General features: G+C 40.8%; 4 protein-coding genes across 10 annotated transcripts in view; 1 reads left to right on the forward strand and 3 right to left on the reverse strand.

The window, feature by feature from the left end:
* Positions 1–4,131, reverse strand: part of rnf213a (ring finger protein 213a) — a 30,654-nt gene extending 26,523 nt beyond the window's left edge. For 2 of the 6 annotated variants that reach the window (XM_034592311.1, XM_034592315.1), the window contains exons 1-4: positions 3,861–4,131; positions 2,405–2,524; positions 1,169–1,323; positions 7–675 (exon numbers count right to left, since the gene is read on the reverse strand). In XM_034592311.1, coding sequence (XP_034448202.1) covers positions 7–675; positions 1,169–1,323; positions 2,405–2,504 — 924 coding nt within the window. In that variant the 5' untranslated portion in view covers positions 2,505–2,524; positions 3,861–4,131. Of the gene's footprint in view, positions 1–6; positions 676–1,168; positions 1,324–1,682; positions 1,838–2,404; positions 2,525–3,860 lie in introns of all 6 variants that reach the window. The other 4 variants (XM_034592310.1, XM_034592314.1, XM_034592313.1 and 1 more) reach the window with 3 other exon arrangements.
* A 1,262-nt stretch (positions 4,132–5,393) lies between these two features.
* LOC117766077 (B-cell receptor CD22-like) lies at positions 5,394–8,339 on the reverse strand. The gene is made up of 7 exons (XM_034592788.1): positions 8,306–8,339; positions 7,941–8,198; positions 7,500–7,769; positions 6,990–7,071; positions 6,850–6,904; positions 5,714–5,781; positions 5,394–5,415 (listed from the first exon to the last, which is right to left on the reverse strand). Exons 1-7 carry the CDS (start codon positions 8,337–8,339, stop codon positions 5,394–5,396), a joined length of 789 nt encoding a protein of 262 aa, XP_034448679.1.
* A 3,186-nt stretch (positions 8,340–11,525) lies between these two features.
* LOC117765806 (B-cell receptor CD22-like) lies at positions 11,526–15,026 on the reverse strand. 2 transcript variants are annotated; one of them, XM_034592317.1, is made up of 9 exons: positions 14,879–15,026; positions 14,449–14,796; positions 14,088–14,345; positions 13,647–13,916; positions 13,137–13,218; positions 12,997–13,063; positions 11,810–11,931; positions 11,677–11,734; positions 11,526–11,600 (listed from the first exon to the last, which is right to left on the reverse strand). In XM_034592317.1, the coding sequence occupies exons 1-9, from the start codon at positions 14,931–14,933 to the stop codon at positions 11,580–11,582; spliced, it is 1,281 nt and encodes a 426-aa protein (XP_034448208.1). In that variant the 5' UTR covers positions 14,934–15,026; the 3' UTR covers positions 11,526–11,579. The 2 variants fall into 2 exon arrangements, with proteins under 2 accessions (XP_034448208.1, XP_034448209.1); XM_034592318.1 differs by having other exon boundaries at positions 12,997–13,051; positions 14,879–15,024.
* Positions 15,027–16,806: 1,780 nt separating this feature from the next.
* LOC117766196 (neuropeptide B-like) lies at positions 16,807–18,405 on the forward strand. Its single transcript, XM_034592989.1, has 2 exons — positions 16,807–17,224; positions 18,218–18,405. Exons 1-2 carry the CDS (start codon positions 16,967–16,969, stop codon positions 18,344–18,346), a joined length of 387 nt encoding a protein of 128 aa, XP_034448880.1. The 5' UTR covers positions 16,807–16,966; the 3' UTR covers positions 18,347–18,405.
* The last annotated feature ends 422 nt before the right edge of the window (positions 18,406–18,827 follow it).

The following is an 18,827-nucleotide window of genomic DNA, read 5'->3' on the forward strand; positions in this document are numbered from 1 at the left end:
CGTTACCTTTGATGACGTTCCATTGCCAAAAACCATCTTTTCTTTGGCTGCCACATTCTGCGTCTGTTTCTGGTCCTGCTGACTCTTTCCTTTATGTTTGGTTTGTCCCGTCTGCTTCACACTTGGTTCTACATTGGCGTTCTGGTCCAGTGAAGGCTGCTCAGTGACTACTGCATCTTTCTTTGATTTTTTTCCGTCAGCCTTTTGATCTTTAGGGTTAGCGGCCTTGGTCCTTTTACCAGTACCTGACTGAGGAGTCGTACCCTTGTCCTCTGACGTGGGGTGTTGAGTCGGAGTGTCGGCCACTGCTGTCTTGAGTGTCTGATCCTCATTCGATTTCTGTGCGTTGCTCTCTACCTCATTGGAGTGTGCTTGACTTTCCTCCAACTGCCTCGCTGTCGCAGCAGGATTTTCACTTTGGATGTCTTGTGCGTCTTCAGACAGGGCAGCAGGGCTGTTGGCTACTAAGGAACTGGGCTGGCTCTCCACCGAGGAGGCCTCATCTTGGAGTGAGGCTGGTGTTTCATCCACTGCTTTGTTTGAGCTTTCACTGTCAGAGGAGCCTCTTCTGCTCTGCGTCCCCTGGTTGTCTTCCAGGGAGACATGTGACAGGCTCTGCTCCGGGTCTGACACTATGTTGCCATCTTTCTTCTTTTTATTCTTCTTCTTTTTTTTCTATCATGACAAAAAGGTAGAGGATCAGTTTTAAAATCCACTTTACTGGTAATCCACAGATCATTACTTTCGTTGGCATCAATTAAATATCTAAGCTACTTTTAAAATGTATGTAAAATGATGTGTTGTATTATTAATATTTCACGCGTGAATGTCCTACGAGTAAAGTAGCGTTTCAGTTTACAAATATTTAAAGAGGTACCTTTTCGGTTGTGACTGTCAAACTAAGTAATACAAATTACTTCTATGTCATTCGTACATACAGAGTGTCCAGTTCATTGGGTTTCCAACAATGCAACAGTCCTAAAATGAAGCTTGTAATGTTCAGTTTTACAGAGATGCTAATTCAGCTTTATGGATCTTTTTGGAGGATACAGATTTCAGAAGATGTTTCTGTTGTTCAGCCTTCCCACACTGATTTAAATGGGATGGGCAGAACCTGTCAGTATAAAGCAATATGATTGAAATGCAAATCAGTGACAGTCATAATCACCTTCTTCTTCTGGTTGCCGGTGTTCTCTTCATTTTGTTGTTTGGGGGATTCCTTGGATTCCTTGCTGTCCACAGGTTGGACGTTTTTCTGTGGTACTGATTTCTCAGTTGTACCTTTCAAGTCTGCTTTCAAGGATTGGGGCTCACTTTCTGCAGCTGGAATGTCCTACGAGTAAAGTAGCGTTTCAGTTTACAAATATTTAAAGAGGTACCTTTTCGGTTGTGACTGTCAAACTAAGTAATACAAATTAGTTCTATGTCATTAGTACAGAGTTGCCAGTTCATTGGGTTTCCAACAATGCAACAGTCCTAAAATGAAGCTTGTAATGTTCAGGTTTACAGAGATGCTAATTCAACTTCATGGATCTTTTCGGAGGATACAGATTTCAAAATATGTTTCTGTTGTTCAGCCTTCCCACACTGATTTAAATGGGATGGGCAGAACCTGTCAGTATAAAGCAATATGATCTCTGAGCTTAAAAATTTAAATGCAAATCAGTGACAGTCATAATCACCTTCTTCTTCTGGTTGCCGGTGTTCTCTTCATTTTGTTGTTTGGGGGATTCCTTGGATTCCTTGCTGTCCACAGGTATGACGTTTTTCTGTGGTACAGATTTCTCAGTTGTACCTTCCAAGTCTGCTTTCAAGGATTGGGGCTCACTTTCTGCAGCTGGAATAAAGACACACGTTAAAACTAAATCGGACATCAAGTATTGGGACTTATCTACAGTTATTTACATATTTCTCGTCAGATCATGTTTGTTTTCTTGTTTGTGTGTTTGTTGATTAGCAGGATTATGCAAAACCTATGAGACAGATTACCATGAAACTGGAGGGGTGTGTTACGGGTCAGGGAAGAACAGACTAAATTTTGATGCAGATCCAGATCAGGGGGCTGATCTAGGAATTATTTTTTTCACTTTCTTGCCAGTTAAGTTGTTTTCCAACATTTTCCTTTATGTTAATGAATGAATGAATGAATGAAGGAAGGAAGGAAGGAAGGAATTAATGAACAACATCTAATGTGTGTGTGTATATTTCACACACACACATTAGATTTCTCATTGAGGCCTCTATGGAAAACTGGCAGCATTAATGTAGAGTAGACTCGTGTTCTCCAAATTAATTCTGTAAGGTGTATTAAGAAACATAAAAACAGTCTTTATAGAGACCCTGTGAATTAAATCGTGGAGAAAACTGTAAATCATCAACCACATTTCTACATGAAACTACTCACCCTGTGTGTTTGCAGGTTGGACAGTCAACTTCCAGCCACACTCACTGCAGAACTTGGCTGTCTTCTCCGAAACATTATGGCCACATTGTGGACACTTCATCTTTAGGCTTGAGTTGTTCTCTGCAAAAGGAGGGGAGGACACGTCTTCAATGAAAAGTGCCTTGTATTACACCATGCGGCAAGTTCCTTTCACTTTCCATTCTGCCAGTTTCTGCAAAACAATCATCCTGAACACACCCTTTCAAAGAAACTGACCTAGAAACATTTAGATAAGCGATGGAGGTGAAAATAACAGTGTAACGAGAAAACTGCAACATGATGCACCTACAGACTAGTTAATGATTTCAGCCTAAAGGCAGGGGGGAAACAGAAGGTCTCACTGGGCAATATAATAAAAAAAATAAAAGACTGCACCACCTTAAAGTTTAAGAAATAAAAACAGGTTAGACATCTAAAAGCCTGATAAGACAAATTACTCAGAGACACTCCTGGTTCAGCTGCGGTGGAAAACTAGTCAAACAGCATTCTAAAAAGAGACATCATGTAAATCATCAATGACCTAAAAAAGTCCAGGTAAATATAAGTAAAATAATGAATTATATATCTTTATATTTAGATATATGTTTTAAAGTAATGAATTAACAGTTGAATGTATTACCACTGAATTTTATGCAATTGCTTGAGCATTACTACATGTGCTCATCACTGATGCTGCTGTCTTTGTGGAATCCCTCCGGATTTCTGAATTTTCTGCCCAAAATCTGAGATTACAGTTACATTAAACCTACAGAAGGCAGTGTTGTGAATGAGAATCAATATTTTTAACAATTGTTTTTCTCAAGGAAATGTGTAAAATTATGCTTTCGTGTGTGGAAATCATAACATTGGTGCGCAAGAAACCCGGAAAAGAATAATAAGCAAACTAAAAGTATATAAACAAGACAGGGCAGTTAATTATGTCATATAAATCATATAAATGTGCGGAAGAGAGTAAATAAATAAATAAAAGCTGCAAGAGCTAGAGGGAATCCTCCTGTTCAGTAAAAGATCTTTGGCTCCGAGGCGAAGCCAATCACAGGCTGTGTTGCGGGAAGTCACTTCCTGTTTCGGTTCCTGCCTCTAACGTCATTTGGAAACAGCCAAAACGCTTCAGAAACAAACACAACGATGGCTGCGATCGTTCCTGCAGCTTCATTACACGTTTATTAACTGTATCCACGCAGCAGAGCCACTCTGAACAAGTGCCGTTGCTTCAACTAATAAAGAACCGACTGACTCCCTGCGTAGTGTGGCGACGAGCTACGTAGCTAGCGTTAGCCCTCTCAGTTTGATCCTGACTCACTTCACAGAACCGACAGCGACATTAAGAACATGTGTCAGGTGAAGAACATGTGAAGAACATGTGAAGAACATGTGTCAGGTGTATGCCGTGGTGTTTAAACATGATGGGACTCACCGGTGACACTGGTCCAGTAGCTGCTCCAGTTTGCAGAGGACTAGTTCACTTAGTTTAAAATTCAGATCTGCACGTTGTCGTCTGTAAAGCATTGAAACTGGTTTCCGCCATTAACCGAGTGCCTGCGTCTGACTTCTTTCTATTCTTCTTCCTCTTCTCTGCAAAACCACCAGAGCCACAGCTCATCTCGCCATGTAGAGCTCCGACGCACCGGGCGCAGAGTCACGTCTGGTCGGAGCTGTTGTCCACTCGTTTCCGTAAGTTCTCTAAGGTTTCGTTTTTTGGAAAATGGGCGTAAACAACTAACAGTTAAGTTTCTTTATGATTCAAACCAGTAAGTGTCTGGACAAAAAAGAACAAGAACAATCCCTCTGATCATAATGATTCATCAATTATGTAAATTAAAAGATTATTATTAATCATTGAGTGTCCTTTTAATAAGTTGGCTTCATGCAGAAACTTCCTGTTATCATAAATAATGTTTAATATTTTACTAATAATAAGCGTCATTTATACAGCACTTATTTTTAAATGTTACAAATTGCTTTACAATGAATAAACATAGATGAAAAAACCATAAATCAAGAGCAAAGAAAACAGAACAATAAACTAGATTAATTATATTCAGATTTTTTATATTTTCATTCTTATTCTATGTGACTATCGAAAATGAAGATGTATGATAACTGATTATAATGATTTTAAATAAAAATCAGTCAATAAATATAATCAATAATACTGAAGAGGGCTTGTACCATCCAGGTAAAAAAAAAGATATTTGGGTGCAAGCCATTTAAGGTCTTAAAAGTGACAGGCAGCCAACGTAGGGATACAAGCACAGAGGTGATGAGGTCCTGCTACTTTTTGATTTTAGAACCACATGGTACCTACTATGGCACTATAGAATATCATTCAAATCTGTTGTTATGCAAGCAAGCAGGCATTAAGAAACACAGTTTGGGGCACTAAAAGAAAAGTGATGATGCTTTCAAGAAAGAGTGGCACTTATTCATTGAGGAGAGTTGTGTTTTGCATGTGTCCCAGCAATGGAGGCTCAACACGAACTACACCCACATGAGGAGTGGTTTGCTCCTCAGTTGCCAACAGAGGGCAGAATAACCTGTGATGTGGACAAGTGGAGGTAATACTGTGCAGGAGTGGATACAGGGACTATTCTTTTATCTTCTCAACAAGACAACTGAGCCAAAATATTCTTACCGAGATCGCTTCACACTCCACTTTGGTGTCGTAACAATGGCTGGACTATTAGGTCAGGAGTGTGTCCCATTTGAGATTGTCACAACGAAAGTGTTTAGAACATGATGAGTTAAAAAGTGGCATGAAAGTAAGAGGAGCTGTCTGCATGGTGTGACACTCAGAGAACCACAATGCTTTGCAGAGTTATTTATTGTCTCAAATGCAATGTACAAGATGCAACAGGCTGCTACAAGGGCCTCTACCAAAAGACAGGAGCCTTACATGGTTATTAATGATGCATGTTTGCAGGTTAACAGCACATGTGTATCATTTCATTCACATCCATCTGACAGAGGCCCTGGACAACAAGCAGGCAGATGTGAGAATTACAGTGGGATCACACAGTGTTTTATATATAAAGACAGACCACGGTACCTTGATGAGAGTTGTGAGAAAAGTTGTGTCACATCACTTCACAAAGTAAACGTAAATTAATTTGTATTATGCCACAAAGCGTGAAACAAGAGCATCTTTGCACAAAAAAAAACCCCTTAACAACCAGTTGGTGCATCAACTGACGTTCGACGAGGGACAGAAATAAAAACATCTTTATTAAAATGAACATATCTTTGGCAGAGGCAGAGCTGAGAACGGACATCAAGTGAATATGTGGATTTCCCTCATTGCTGTTGTCAGGTATGGGCCAGTTGAGGTAGACTGTGTTCTAGATACAACCATATATAACACATGGCGTGATTAATGTGGAACAGTGTTCTTCTCATGGATTCGAAAAACGGCTTTTACATTTCTGAGCTTCAGCCACATCCACACCCACACGACAGAAACAACCTCTGCGGTCTCTCTGGGTTTAACTGTTTCTGACAACCTGCTTAACATATACACAGAACAACCTCAGTGCAACTCCTCCGACACCCTTAATGTGCAGGGTTCAGTATAAATGCTCACCGAGCACTTTATCAGGAACACCTCGTACAATTATTCAAACAGCCATTCATGTGGCACCAGTGCAGTGCATGGAATAATGCAGTTAGAGATCAGCAGCTTCAGTTATTGTTCACATTTGCCGTGATTGTTGGCACCAGATTGTTGGTTACGTGTTTCTGAAAGTGTTGATCTCTCAATTTACAAACAGTGTGGACAAAAACCCCAAAAACCATTCTATCGATAGAAACACACTGTTGATGAGAAAGGTCAGAGGAGTATGGTAATTTTGGTTGGAGCTGGCACAAAGGCAACGGTAACACCGATTTTTAAAAAAGCATCTGAGAATGAACCACACGTCGAACAGCAAGGCGCATGGAAACAGCAGCAGACGACCACATCAGGTTCCTCTCCTGTCAGTCATAAACAGGAACCTGTGCTTTGGACGCAAGTTTAACAACACTGAGCAGCTCAAGACTGGAAAAAGCGTATTTGTGCAATGAATCTGGGTTTCTACAGAGGCTGCAGGTGGTCGGGTCAGAATTTGCTGTCAATAGCACAATATAGTCAACAATCCAGGCTGCTGGTGGTGGAGATGTTTCCTTGCTGCACTTTCTGAATCCGATTAAAGCACAAATACCTCCGGGATTTCGTACAATGGTACATCAGCACGAATGTGGAGCTGACATGTGATGCAATTCTGTCAACATGGAGCAGAGAAGAGAGACCCTACTCTGTATTAACATGGTGTTCCTAATAAAGATCTTGATGGGTGTATGTCACTCAGCTCTAAATCAAACACAATAGAACCATAATAAACTTTAAAAAGTCAATATATGGATCGTGCCACCTGCTGGTCCCCCACATGATCAGCCTCTGGTTCCCTTGCCCTTTTTTCATTGAATCTGAAACACAGACTTTGTCACATCATCATGTGATCTTTATATATGCACAATAATGATCTACAGTAGTGACACAGTGTAAACTCACCTTCTGACGGCGATCACAACGGCAGCAACGATCAGAAGGGCAGCAGCAGCACTGGCAATAATACTTATATATGGAAAATGTGCTGCGATGAAAAAGACAGTTTGTAAGAGGACAGGTATTTTTCTTTTACCTCAAATCCAACTCAAAACATGCAACACAATCGAAATCAACTGTTCTTGTGATCATTTAAACTAAAAACTTTCATCAAAGCACATTTAGTGTCCACTTTATTAGGCACACCTAATCGGATAAAACTGTTCTGCAATACATGTTCTACTTTCATGGTTCTTATACAGTTTTTATTTGCTGGTGTCATAATCAAACTATATGTTCAGCACTGAGGTCTGGTGGTAATGAACTGGACTGCATGATATTCGGAGGACATAATGTTTTCCAGTACAACACCACTTTACCTGGGACATCAGTGAAAATAAATTCTGGAGGTGTACCTAATAAAGTGTCAACGATAAAACCTATCATCATGCAACTGTTGCAAGTGAACCCACTTACCTTTAACTTTTAAAGTCACCATTGTAGAGTTTTGACTTCCGTGTTTGTTGGTGGCGCTGCATAAGTACCGGCCACCAGCGGCAAGAGAAAATTCCCTAAAGTGCAGCTCAGACTTGTTTTCAACAATTATAACATCATCCTCATCAACTTTAAACCAAGAGTAATTCTCCACCGGGGGGTTTGCACGGCTGCTGCAGGTGAGAATAACGTTGCTGCCTACATCCACCTCCGTCGATGGTCGGACTGACACCGATGTGTTCTTAGGGCCGTCTGAAAAACAAAAGAGTTATTCAGCTGTCAGAGAACTCAGGGAAAATTTATTATTTTGAGATTTGTTGTGCAAACATCGATACACTTAATGCTTCGCTGAAGAATTCATTTTCATCGTCATACAGTTTTCATTTGTTCTTGTAAAGTCTCGATCTCGTGTCCAGAACTCACATTCAACGTTAATATTTACGACCCTTGATGTCGTCCCATTGTGAGCTTCGAGGGAACAAGTGTAATTTCCAGAGTTTGAGGGGGAAATGTCTCTCCAGTAAAGTGAAGGTCCTTCATGGATGGACACTCCGTTCTTAAGCCAGATGAAAGCAGATGAGACGTCACCGCCATCACAGCTATTTCTACAGGTCACATTCACAGAGTCACCTTCCTTTGTTGCTCCGTGTCCGCTCGTGTTTGTCACCGACGTTTTCAGATCTAGAGGAGCAAAGTGCTGCTTTACTTTCAAACTCAACAGATTCAAGTGCAGAGGATTCACAGTTTTATCATTTCTTGAAACGAAAAAGAACAGGAAACTTACCAACAATCTTTAATGTCGAGCCCCCTGTGCCGGTCCATTGGCCAGTTGGGGATTTGGTTATGAACCTGAATATATATTTATCTGCAATATTGTGCTCTACTGGGTTTATTTTTAAAGAACAATTTTGAAGTTTGTCCCCAATATACTGAAATCTTGAAGATTGATTATTTGAAGCACTATCAAAGATGAAATTCCCCTTGTAAATATCTTTGCTCTCTTGACCCCACTTGACCTCTTGTACTTTCTCTCCTTTGGGATAGTAAAATGAACATGGAATGACGACAGATGAGCCTTTCACTGCACAGACACTTGGTTGATATTCCACTTTCCACTCATTGCTGAGAACACCTGGGACAGATGTAATAAATGCATATTTAATTTAATGATCTTAACATTGCCTCCAATCAGATGTACCAAATGTGGTTCTTACCAGACAGAAGCAGGAGGCTCAGTATCCAGGTCAGGTTTCCGTGCTCAGTGTACATGCTGAAACTCTTCTCAGCGACAGACCAGCAATCCAAAAGCTCTTCATCAAGCTTGTGGTGTTTGCAAAAAGCTCTGCAGGCTGCATGTGCTTTCTACCCTCCTGCGCAGCTTCGTGCAGTAAAGTTTTAGACCATCCCCAAATCAGGTCACAGGCACCTCAGCCACCAGACTGAAATTTAAGTCTGGAATTGATATGAAACCCCCGCTAAGAGGAAATGCGTCACTCATCTATGGTGTGACTTTGTTGTGGTGAAAGAACAGGCAGATGCACGGCAACACAATCAGACAACACTGATGTCAGACAAATAAAAAACAACACAAGATGTATCATATGTATATAAGCAGTATGTAGTAATGTATGTTTTGAATCCATCTGATTGAAAGGTGAAGTTCAGGGTGGTAGATACATTTTAAAAAAGTTAAGGCCCCTAGAGTCGGCCAGAAATCTTCATCACAGAAGAGTGACGTACAGACACAGGGAATCATCATTTAAAGCAGATGCAATATGTGTGAGCCTGTGAACACATTCATCTTCGGATAAATAATTGATCCTGTGTCCAATACTCCCATTCAACATCAGATGAGAGGTCACAGCAGTTAATGGCAGGTCAGATTCGCCTTCCTTCGTTGTTCTGTTTCCAAAACGTTCAAATCTAGAAGAGGAAAGTGCAGCTATATGCCTTCATCCTTATGCTGTACTTGGTGCATTATTATTATTGTCTGTGCAGAAATCTTGTTTTCACTTTTGTTTAAACTTCTGGAAAAAGTAGAGAAAAAACCCTTGAGATGACGAGACTTGTTGATACTCCACTTTCCAGGTATCACAGAACACTCCTGAAAGAGATGGATTCCTTCATATCCCGTGAGATATTATCGTTTTATGGGGGGGGGGGATCAGGCATACTGTATTTAGGGGAGTGATGAGTATGTGCGAATTGGTGTAGCTGAGGGGATTGTTGTACGGCCATTCTTAGGAATAGAGATCTTTAGCGTTAGGGGCCGACGTTCTGAGGAAGGACGCCTTGTTCTTTGTGACAACCAACATTTAATAGCTTGGTGGTTTCCCAGCATAAAATCAAAAAGGCTGCAAAAGTATGCATGATGATACTTGTGGATTTTTAAATGTTTAATTGTCCAACTTTGTCTTAATTATCTAAATAAATAAAAAGTAAAAGTTACAGATTACACAATCATGTGTTCAGTGCAGTAATAGTCATAAACATCAAAAAGTATTCATCACAGGCCCACTGTTTCGATGTGACTCTGAGCAGGGACCAGGGCAGACATGAGACTGGAACCTCCCCCATGATGTGTTTAAGTGTGTGACTCAAGACGTCACTAAAAAGAACTAAGCAGCCAATGAAAAAAGAGTAGAAAATGAACACACAAAGAGGAGTGCTTCATACAGCAAGCGGTAACATGTCCGTAAGCATGTCACTGTGGCAAAAACAGGTTGGATTCAATGTCATTTTAAAGCTGCATGGATTCAATCATTAGAAAAACTGATGATTGTAGCTCTTGCGCGATGCTCTCTCTCTCTAGATCCAGCAAAAAAAAAAGAAAAAGGGATGTAGCCGACAGTATGAGCTATGTCGGTCACTCACAATATCCTGTCCTTTTCCTGTAAGCTCTCAGTAAAGGGCAACACGCACAGCAATGCGGGACGACCTTTCATCCTGTTTTGGTTCTCCACAGCTCTCACTTGACGCCCACTCATCCACTGAGGAGAGTTGTGTTTTGCATGTGTCCCAGCAATGGAGGCTCAACACGAACTACACCCACATGAGGAGTGGTTTGCTCCTCAGTTGCCAACAGAGGGCAGAATAACCTGTGATGTGGACAAGTGGAGGTAATACTGTGCAGGAGTGGATACAGGGACTATTCTTTTATCTTCTCAACAAGACAACTGAGCCAAAATATTCTTACCGAGATCGCTTCACACTCCACTTTGGTGTCATAACAATGGCTGGACTATTAGGTCAGGAGTGTGTCCCATTTGAGATTGTCACAACGAAAGTGTTTAGAACATGATGAGTTAAAAAGTGGCATGAAAGTAAGAGGAGCTGTCTGCATGGTGTGACACTCAGAGAACCACAATGCTTTAGAGTTATTTATTGTCTCAAATGCAATGTACAAGATGCAACAGGCTGCTACAAGGGCCTCTACCAAAAGACAGGAGCCTTACATGGTTATTAATGATGCATGTTTGCAGGTTAACAGCACATGTGTATCATTTCATTCACATCCATCTGACAGAGGCCCTGGACAACAAGCAGGCAGATGTGAGAATTACAGTGGGATCACACAGTGTTTTATATATAAAGACAGACCACGGTACCTTGATGAGAGTTGTGAGAAAAGTTGTGTCACATCACTTCACAAAGTAAACGTAAATTAATTTGTATTATGCCACAAAGCGTGAAACAAGAGCATCTTTGCGCAAAAAAAACCCCTTAACAACCAGTTGGTGCATCAACTGACGTTCGACGAGGGACAGAAATAAAAACATCTTTATTAAAATGAACATATCTTTGGCAGAGGCCGAGCTGAGAACGGACATCATGTGAATATGTGTCAATATTAAAGAGACGGATGCTGTGAATTTCCTCTTTGGATTCTTCTGCTACAACCTTTACGTAACATCCACCTGACTCTTATGTTGGTGACATTTCTCCATCTCTCAAGAATCTGTTGTTGATGGGCAATTTCTTTCCCCGTTTTAATAAAAGAAAATTATATTTTCACACACGGTTGCCTCTTCCTGTAACAGGCATTGTCAGCGTATGAAGGGTTCAAGAGTAGCTCCCTGGAAACTAAGGGAAAGAGAATGAAACTGTAGTTATGACAATCCTTACTTATTCAAAAGTGCAAGTATATGCTAATCTTTACCTGCAACATGCTGTAGATCGCACCTTCATCATTGCTATGAGAGTCCATCTGTTGCTGCCTGCAGTTGATATAGTTGATGAGTTCCTCTAATGTAACATTCATTTTGTGAAAGATAACTGCAGAAATAGCTCACATGTCTGACTTCCTCTTGGTGTTGAAGTCAATGTTTGTGTAGACCGTTTCTATTTGTTCTCCCTCGCATGGATTTCCCTCATTGCTGTTGTCAGGTATGGGCCAGTTGAGGTAGACTGTGTTCTAGATACAATCATATATAACACATGGCGTGATTAATGTGGAACAGTGTTCTTCTCATGGATTCGAAAAACCGCTTTTACATTTCTGAGCTTCAGCCACATCCACACCCACACGACAGAAACAACCTCTGCGGTCTCTCTGGGTTTAACTGTTTCTGACAACCTGCTTAACATATGCACAGAACAACCTCAGTGCAACTCCTCCGACACCCTTAATGTGCAGGGTTCAGTATAAACGCTCACCGAGCACTTTATCAGGAACACCTCGTACAATTATTCAAACAGCCATTCATGTGGCACCAGTGCAGTGCATGGAATAATGCAGTTAGAGATCAGCAGCTTCAGTTATTGTTCACATTTGCCGTGATTGTTGGCACCAGATTGTTGGTTACGTGTTTCTGAAAGTGTTGATCTCTCAATTTACAAACAGTGTGGACACAAAAAAAAAACATTCTATCGATAGAAACACACTGTTGATGAGAAAGGTCAGAGGAGTATAGTAATTTTGGTTGGAGCTGGCACAAAGGCAACGGTAACACCGATTTTTAAAAAAGCATCTGAGAATGAACCACACGTCGAACAGCAAGGCGCATGGAAACAGCAGCAGACGACCACATCAGGTTCCTCTCCTGTCAGTCATAAACAGGAACCTGTGCTTTGGACGCAAGTTTAACAACACTGAGCAGCTCAAGACTGGAAAAAGCGTATTTGTGCAATGAATCTGGGTTTCTACAGAGGCTGCAGGTGGTCGGGTCAGAATTTGCTGTCAATAGCACAATATAGTCAACAATCCAGGCTGCTGGTGGTGGAGATGTTTCCTTGCTGCACTTTCTGAATCCGATTAAAGCACAAATACCTCCGGGATTTCGTACAATGGTACATCAGCACGAATGTGCAGCTGACATGTGATGCAATTCTGTCAACATGGAGCAGAGAAGAGAGACCCTACTCTGTATTAACATGGTGTTCCTAATAAAGATCTTGATGGGTGTATGTCACTCAGCTCTAAATCAAACACAATAGAACCATAATAAACTTTAAAAAGTCAATATATGGATCGTGCCACCTGCTGGTCCCCCACATGATCAGCCTCTGGTTCCCTTGCCCTTTTTTCATTGAATCTGAAACACAGACTTTGTCACATCATCATGTGATCTTTATATATGCACAATAATGATCTACAGTAGTGACACAGTGTAAACTCACCTTCTGACGGCGATCACAACGGCAGCAACGATCAGAAGGGCAGCAGCAGCACTGGCAATAATACTTATATATGGAAAATGTGCTGCGATGAAAAAGACAGTTTGTAAGAGGACAGGTATTTTTCTTTTACCTCAAATCCAACTCAAAACATGCAACACAATCGAAATCAACTGTTCTTGTGATCATTTAAACTAAAAACTTTCATCAAAGCACATTTAGTGTCCACTTTATTAGGCACACCTAATCGGATAAAACTGTTCTGCAATACATGTTCTACTTTCATGGTTCTTATACAGTTTTTATTTGCTGGTGTCATAATCAAACTATATGTTCAGCACTGAGGTCTGGTGGTAATGAACTGGACTGCATGATATTCGGAGGACATAATGTTTTCCAGTACAACACCACTTTACCTGGGACATCAGTGAAAATAAATTCTGGAGGTGTACCTAATAAAGTGTCAACGATAAAACCTATCATCATGCAACTGTTGCAAGTGAACCCACTTACCTTTAACTTTTAAAGTCACCATTGTAGAGTTTTGACTTCCGTGTTTGTTGGTGGCGCTGCATAAGTACCGGCCACCAGCGGCAAGAGAAAATTCCCTAAAGTGCAGCTCAGACTTGTTTTCAACAATTATAACATCATCCTCATCAACTTTAAACCAAGAGTAATTCTCCACCGGGGGGTTTGCACGGCTGCTGCAGGTGAGAATAACGTTGCTGCCTACATCCACCTCCGTCGATGGTCGGACTGACACCGATGTGTTCTTAGGGCCGTCTGAAAAACAAAAGAGTTATTCAGCTGTCAGAGAACTCAGGGAAAATGTATTATTTTGAGATTTGTTGTGCAAACATCGATACACTTAATGCTTCGCTGAAGAATTCATTTTCATCGTCATACAGTTTTCATTTGTTCTTGTAAAGTCTCGATCTCGTGTCCAGAACTCACATTCAACGTTAATATTTACGACCCTTGATGTCGTCCCATTGTGAGCTTCGAGGGAACAAGTGTAATTTCCAGAGTTTGAGGGGGAAATGTCTCTCCAGTAAAGTGAAGGTCCTTTATGGATGGACTCTCCGTTCTTAAGCCAGATGAAAGCAGATGAGACGTCACCGCCATCACAGCTATTTCTACAGGTCACATTCACAGAGTCACCTTCCTTTGTCGCTCCGTGTCCGCTCGTGTTTGTCACCGACGTTTTCAGATCTAGAGGAGCAAAGTGCTGCTTTACTTTCAAACTCAACAGATTCAAGTGCAGAGGATTCACAGTTTTATCATTTCTTGAAACGAAAAAGAACAGGAAACTTACCAACAATCTTTAATGTCGAGCCCCCTGTGCCGGTCCATTGGCCAGTTGGGGATTTGGTTATGAACCTGAATATATATTTATCTGCAATATTGTGCTCTACTGGGTTTATTTTTAAAGAACAATTTTGAAGTTTGTCCCCAATATACTGAAATCTTGAAGATTGATTATTTGAAGCACTATCAAAGATGAAATGCCCCTTGTAAATATCTTTGCTCTCTTGACCCCACTTGACCTCTTGTACTTTCTCTCCTTTGGGATAGTAAAATGAACATGGAATGACGACAGATGAGCCTTTCACTGCACAGACACTTGGTTGATATTCCACTTTCCACTCATTGCTGAGAACACCTGGGACAGATGTAATAAATGCATATTTAATTTAATGATCTTAACATTGCCTCCAATCAGATGTACCAAATGTGGTTCTTACCAGACAGAAGCAGGAGGCTCAGTATCCAGGTCAGGTTTCCGTGCTCAGGGTACATGCTGAAACTCTTCTCAGCGACAGACCAGCAATCCAAAAGCTCTTCATCAAGCTTGTGGTGTTTGCAAAAAGCTCTGCAGGCTGCATGTGCTTTCTACCCTCCTGCGCAGCTTCGTGCAGTAAAGTTTTAGACCATCCCCAAATCAGGTCACAGGCACCTCAGCCACCAGACTGAAATTTGAAGTCTGGAATTGATATGAAACCCCCGCTAAGAGGAAATGCGTCAATCATCTATGATGTGACTTTGTTGTGGTGAAAGAACAGGCAGATGCACGACAACACAATAGTGTCCTATTCCTGATTGTTTCAGTAGCTTTACATGCAAAGTGGATGTGGTTAATCCATTTTAAGCTGATGGTTGATTTGAAGTCTGTCTGCAGGAATTTTACTTATGTTTTTGTATTACTTTACTTAGTCATCACTGAGGCTATGGAGGAAAACCAGGAGGAGGGAGATACAATAACATGCCTTGAAATGCAGACAAGTGTGAATATATGTCAGACAAATAAAAAACAACACAAGATGTATCATATGTATATAAGCAGTATGTAGTAATGTATGTTTTGTATCCATCTGATTGAAAGGTGAAGTTCAGGGTGGTAGATAAAAAAAAAAGAGGTAATCTTCATCCCAGACGAGTGACGTACAAACAGAGGGAATCATCATTTAAAGCAGATGCAATATGTGTGAGCCTGTGAACACCTTCAGCTTCGGTTAAATAATTGGTCCTGTGTCCAATACTCCCATTCAACATCAGCACTTAGGATTCCTGATTCCTGAAGTGAAGTTTCCAGAGTTTGTGGAGGTTGTTGTTCAAATACAGTTTATTTGAGGGTTCCCCGAAGATGAGAGGTCACAGCAGTTAATGGCAGGTCAGATTTGCCTTCCTTCGTTGTTCTGTTTCCAAAACGATCAAATCTAGAAGAGGAAAGTGCAGCTATATGCCTTCATCCTTATGCTGTACTTGGTGCATTATTATTATTGTCTGTGCAGAAATCTTGTTTTCACTTTTGTTTAAACCCTTGAGATGACGAGACTTGTTGATACTCCAATTTCCAGGTATCACAGAACCCTCCTGAAAGAGATGGATTCCTTCATATCCTGAGAGATATTATCATTTTAATAAAGCGTTGAGTAAATTGGGTAAAAGAGTGCTGCACTTTACCGGCCAGAAACAGCAGTGCCAATGTCCAGCTCGGGCTTGTGTGTGCAGTGGGAAACTCTTTCCAGTTACAGACAAATGATGTTATTACCTTTGTAGTATCAGGTTTCAAACGCGTGTAGGAAGCTCTGTAGGTCAACCGGAACAAAGCACTGGTTAAATACTTCCCTTCTTGCCTTTATCTGCATCCTCTACATACTTTAAACTCAAAAGAGGCTCAGCCCATGAAATCCGCTCACACACACGCAGCAAACTCAGTGCACCACTTCAGCTCGTTCTGTTTGAATGTGAGATGACTGCATGTTGAAGTTACTGCTGAATACTTTGAGGATTTTGTGTTTTCTGTTTCAATTATTTACATTCTAACTTTTTATATAGTGAGGATGAAACAAAGTTGGGAACGGTGAAATACTGTGGATTTAGTATTAGACATTTATTGTGTGGAAATTTGTCTTTGAATCAGAGCACTTGAATCAGAAGGACAAAACCAATAAGTGCATTTAAAAAAAAACAAGGGGTGAAAAGTATTTAACTAGATCTATTTGGTTTGTGTGTTACAGCTCCAGTATTATTTTTGTTCAGCTGATTCCAGGATAATAAATACAGTCTTATCAATCGTTTAAAAAAATGTTCGTCTCAAATGCAAAAGACAAACTTAATATTTCAAAGCTCCCCAGAAGCTGGAACTTTGTGGAGGTCTCTGTGGTGGGTGTTATCCGAGAATCGCCCACTCAGGAGCCGTTTGCGTTGACGAAACAGCGAGGAGCGTGACCACGGGGTCTCTATAAGTAGACTGAGGAAGGGTCGGTGAGCGGTGACAACGAGGAAGGACCAGTCCAGAGGAGCGCAGGACCCGAACCTCACTGCTCGACATGGAGATGCCCGCTAACCTCATCCTCCGCCTGGTGCTGATCTCCGCCCTGGTCGCCTGCAGTCCGACGGAGGCGTGGTACAAGCAGGTGGCCGGGCCGAGCTACTACTCGGTGGGCAGGGCGTCCGGCTTGCTGTCCGGCATCCGGAGGTCACCGTACGTCAGGAGAGCGGAGCTGGAGCCGTCAGACAGCGGAGAGTCTGCGGCCAACAGCCTGTTTTCTGAATTAACTTCGCGCAACTCCATCCTGAAGACAATGGTCAGTGATAAACCTTTTTAAATCAGCTCATCTGCCCGTTATTGTGGGTTGGATAGGATGGCCATTACGCATTACGCACGGCAAGGGCTCGGTGCGAGGGCGCAAAGGTGCATCCACGTTTCAAATCGTTTTTTATTGTTGAACCGGAAGACTTTCTTACTCAAAAATGACAGAACACCAACTATTGGTAATTTTTAACAGTGAGATTATGTAAGTTTAAACTCTTTAAATGTTCAGTAAGATTTTCTTCTCCACTATTGCACACTGGTGAGTTTAGAATGAGCTCCAGCAATAGTTTACAGTGTAGAAAAGACATTTTATATCATGACTGGACCAAAATAGACTTTCTTATATAATTCATGATATAATTTACCTTTTAATTTAATACATTATCTTTTAAAACAAATTCAGACTTCAGTCAGGAGCAGTTCAGTCTGAACATATCCACTACTAAGGACTAAACATTTTTTAAACATTTGTAACGGCAATACTATGGTGGTCTTGGGTTTGGTGTAGAAGTATTTGTATTCTTAAATAACTACAGCAACATAAATCTACTTTATTACAAGTGAATGCTCGATGTGCAGCAGAGAGGCCACTGTCAATTTCTATGATTATAGTTTGCATTCATCTTTAATTTCTTAGACACATTAAAACATTTTAATGAAGCTTGTGAACCACTTTCATTACCTTTAAAACTGACTTCATGATTTATGTATATGAAATTTTCTTTATCCACAAATGTACTCGTAGGTACAGTCGACACACATTTAGACAAGTGGGAGCAGAATTTACCTAAAGTACCTTAAAATTACTCACGTGTGAGCAAATGTACTTAGGGTTAGGGTAGGCAAGTACTACTGAGATGTCCTTGTTATTTATGATCAATTCTCTTCAGGAATATTTGTCAACCATCCCACTTTGATTTAAGTGTTCGGAATTGAAAGCACAACTTAATGGAACTGTGTGATTTATCCATTTCTCTCCTCGCAGCCTGTTTGCATCAAGGACATTACACCAAACCTGCAGAGCTGTGAATTGTTCCAGGAAGTCAAGGGTTCGTTCAAGTGTAAAGCGGACGTCTTCCTCTCTCTGGACTCCTCCGACTGTGCAGGGGACTGAGCAGTGAAGCCGACAACTGCTGCTGGAGGATGAAGCAAACTTCTTGAGGGCGCGACATTCTGAAAAACTGTATATTTTAATGTGAAGTTTAACAAAAGGTGTTGCTCCAAACGGAAGTTGAGCTACTTTTCATTTACCATGTACTCAATCTATTTATCGATTTTATGATTAAAATCGTCTTTAATCTTTAAACTGTAAAAGCAAAGCATTGATGTAAATACCTGATCCGAGTTGTCATTAATAAATGAATCATGTTGCATCCCCTGGCTGAAATTACTGAATAGAAAACAGATAAGTGTTTTTCTTCTTCATGAACACTGGAGGTAACCAAATCATTTAATACACTGTTTGACATTAAAAACCAATTAGACAGATATTTACTCTTACAAAAGATGAATTATTCAGTTAATGGTGATTTAGTGGCATTAAACAAGTCAAACAGACTTGAGGGGAAAAAACACTAAATATTGGTGTAATTATT

Source organism: Hippoglossus hippoglossus, chromosome 8, assembly GCF_009819705.1.
Source record: "Hippoglossus hippoglossus isolate fHipHip1 chromosome 8, fHipHip1.pri, whole genome shotgun sequence".
NCBI classification, from domain to species: domain Eukaryota; kingdom Metazoa; phylum Chordata; class Actinopteri; order Pleuronectiformes; family Pleuronectidae; genus Hippoglossus; species Hippoglossus hippoglossus.

Excerpts from the sequence above, each read along its gene's own strand:
- LOC117766196 (XM_034592989.1), top strand. The coding sequence starts at position 16,967 with ATGGAGATGCCCGCTAACCTCATCCTCCGCCTGGTGCTGATCTCCGCC. Across the intron at positions 17,225-18,217 it reads ACTCCATCCTGAAGACAATG|CCTGTTTGCATCAAGGACAT; the intron begins GTCAGTGATAAA and ends CTCTCCTCGCAG.
- LOC117765806 (XM_034592317.1), bottom strand. The coding sequence starts at position 14,933 with ATGTACCCTGAGCACGGAAACCTGACCTGGATACTGAGCCTCCTGCTT. Across the intron at positions 14,797-14,878 it reads GAGCCTCCTGCTTCTGTCTG|GTGTTCTCAGCAATGAGTGG; the intron begins GTAAGAACCACA and ends CATCTGTCCCAG. Across the intron at positions 13,064-13,136 it reads GTTGTGATCGCCGTCAGAAG|TCTGTGTTTCAGATTCAATG; the intron begins GTGAGTTTACAC and ends GATGTGACAAAG.
- LOC117766077 (XM_034592788.1), bottom strand. The coding sequence starts at position 8,339 with ATGGACCGGCACAGGGGGCTCGACATTAAAGATT. Across the intron at positions 5,782-6,849 it reads ATCATGTGGGGGACCAGCAG|AACACAGTCTACCTCAACTG; the intron begins GTGGCACGATCC and ends GGTTGTATCTAG. Across the intron at positions 5,416-5,713 it reads AATCCACATATTCACTTGAT|GGCCTCTGTCAGATGGATGT; the intron begins GTCCGTTCTCAG and ends CTTGTTGTCCAG.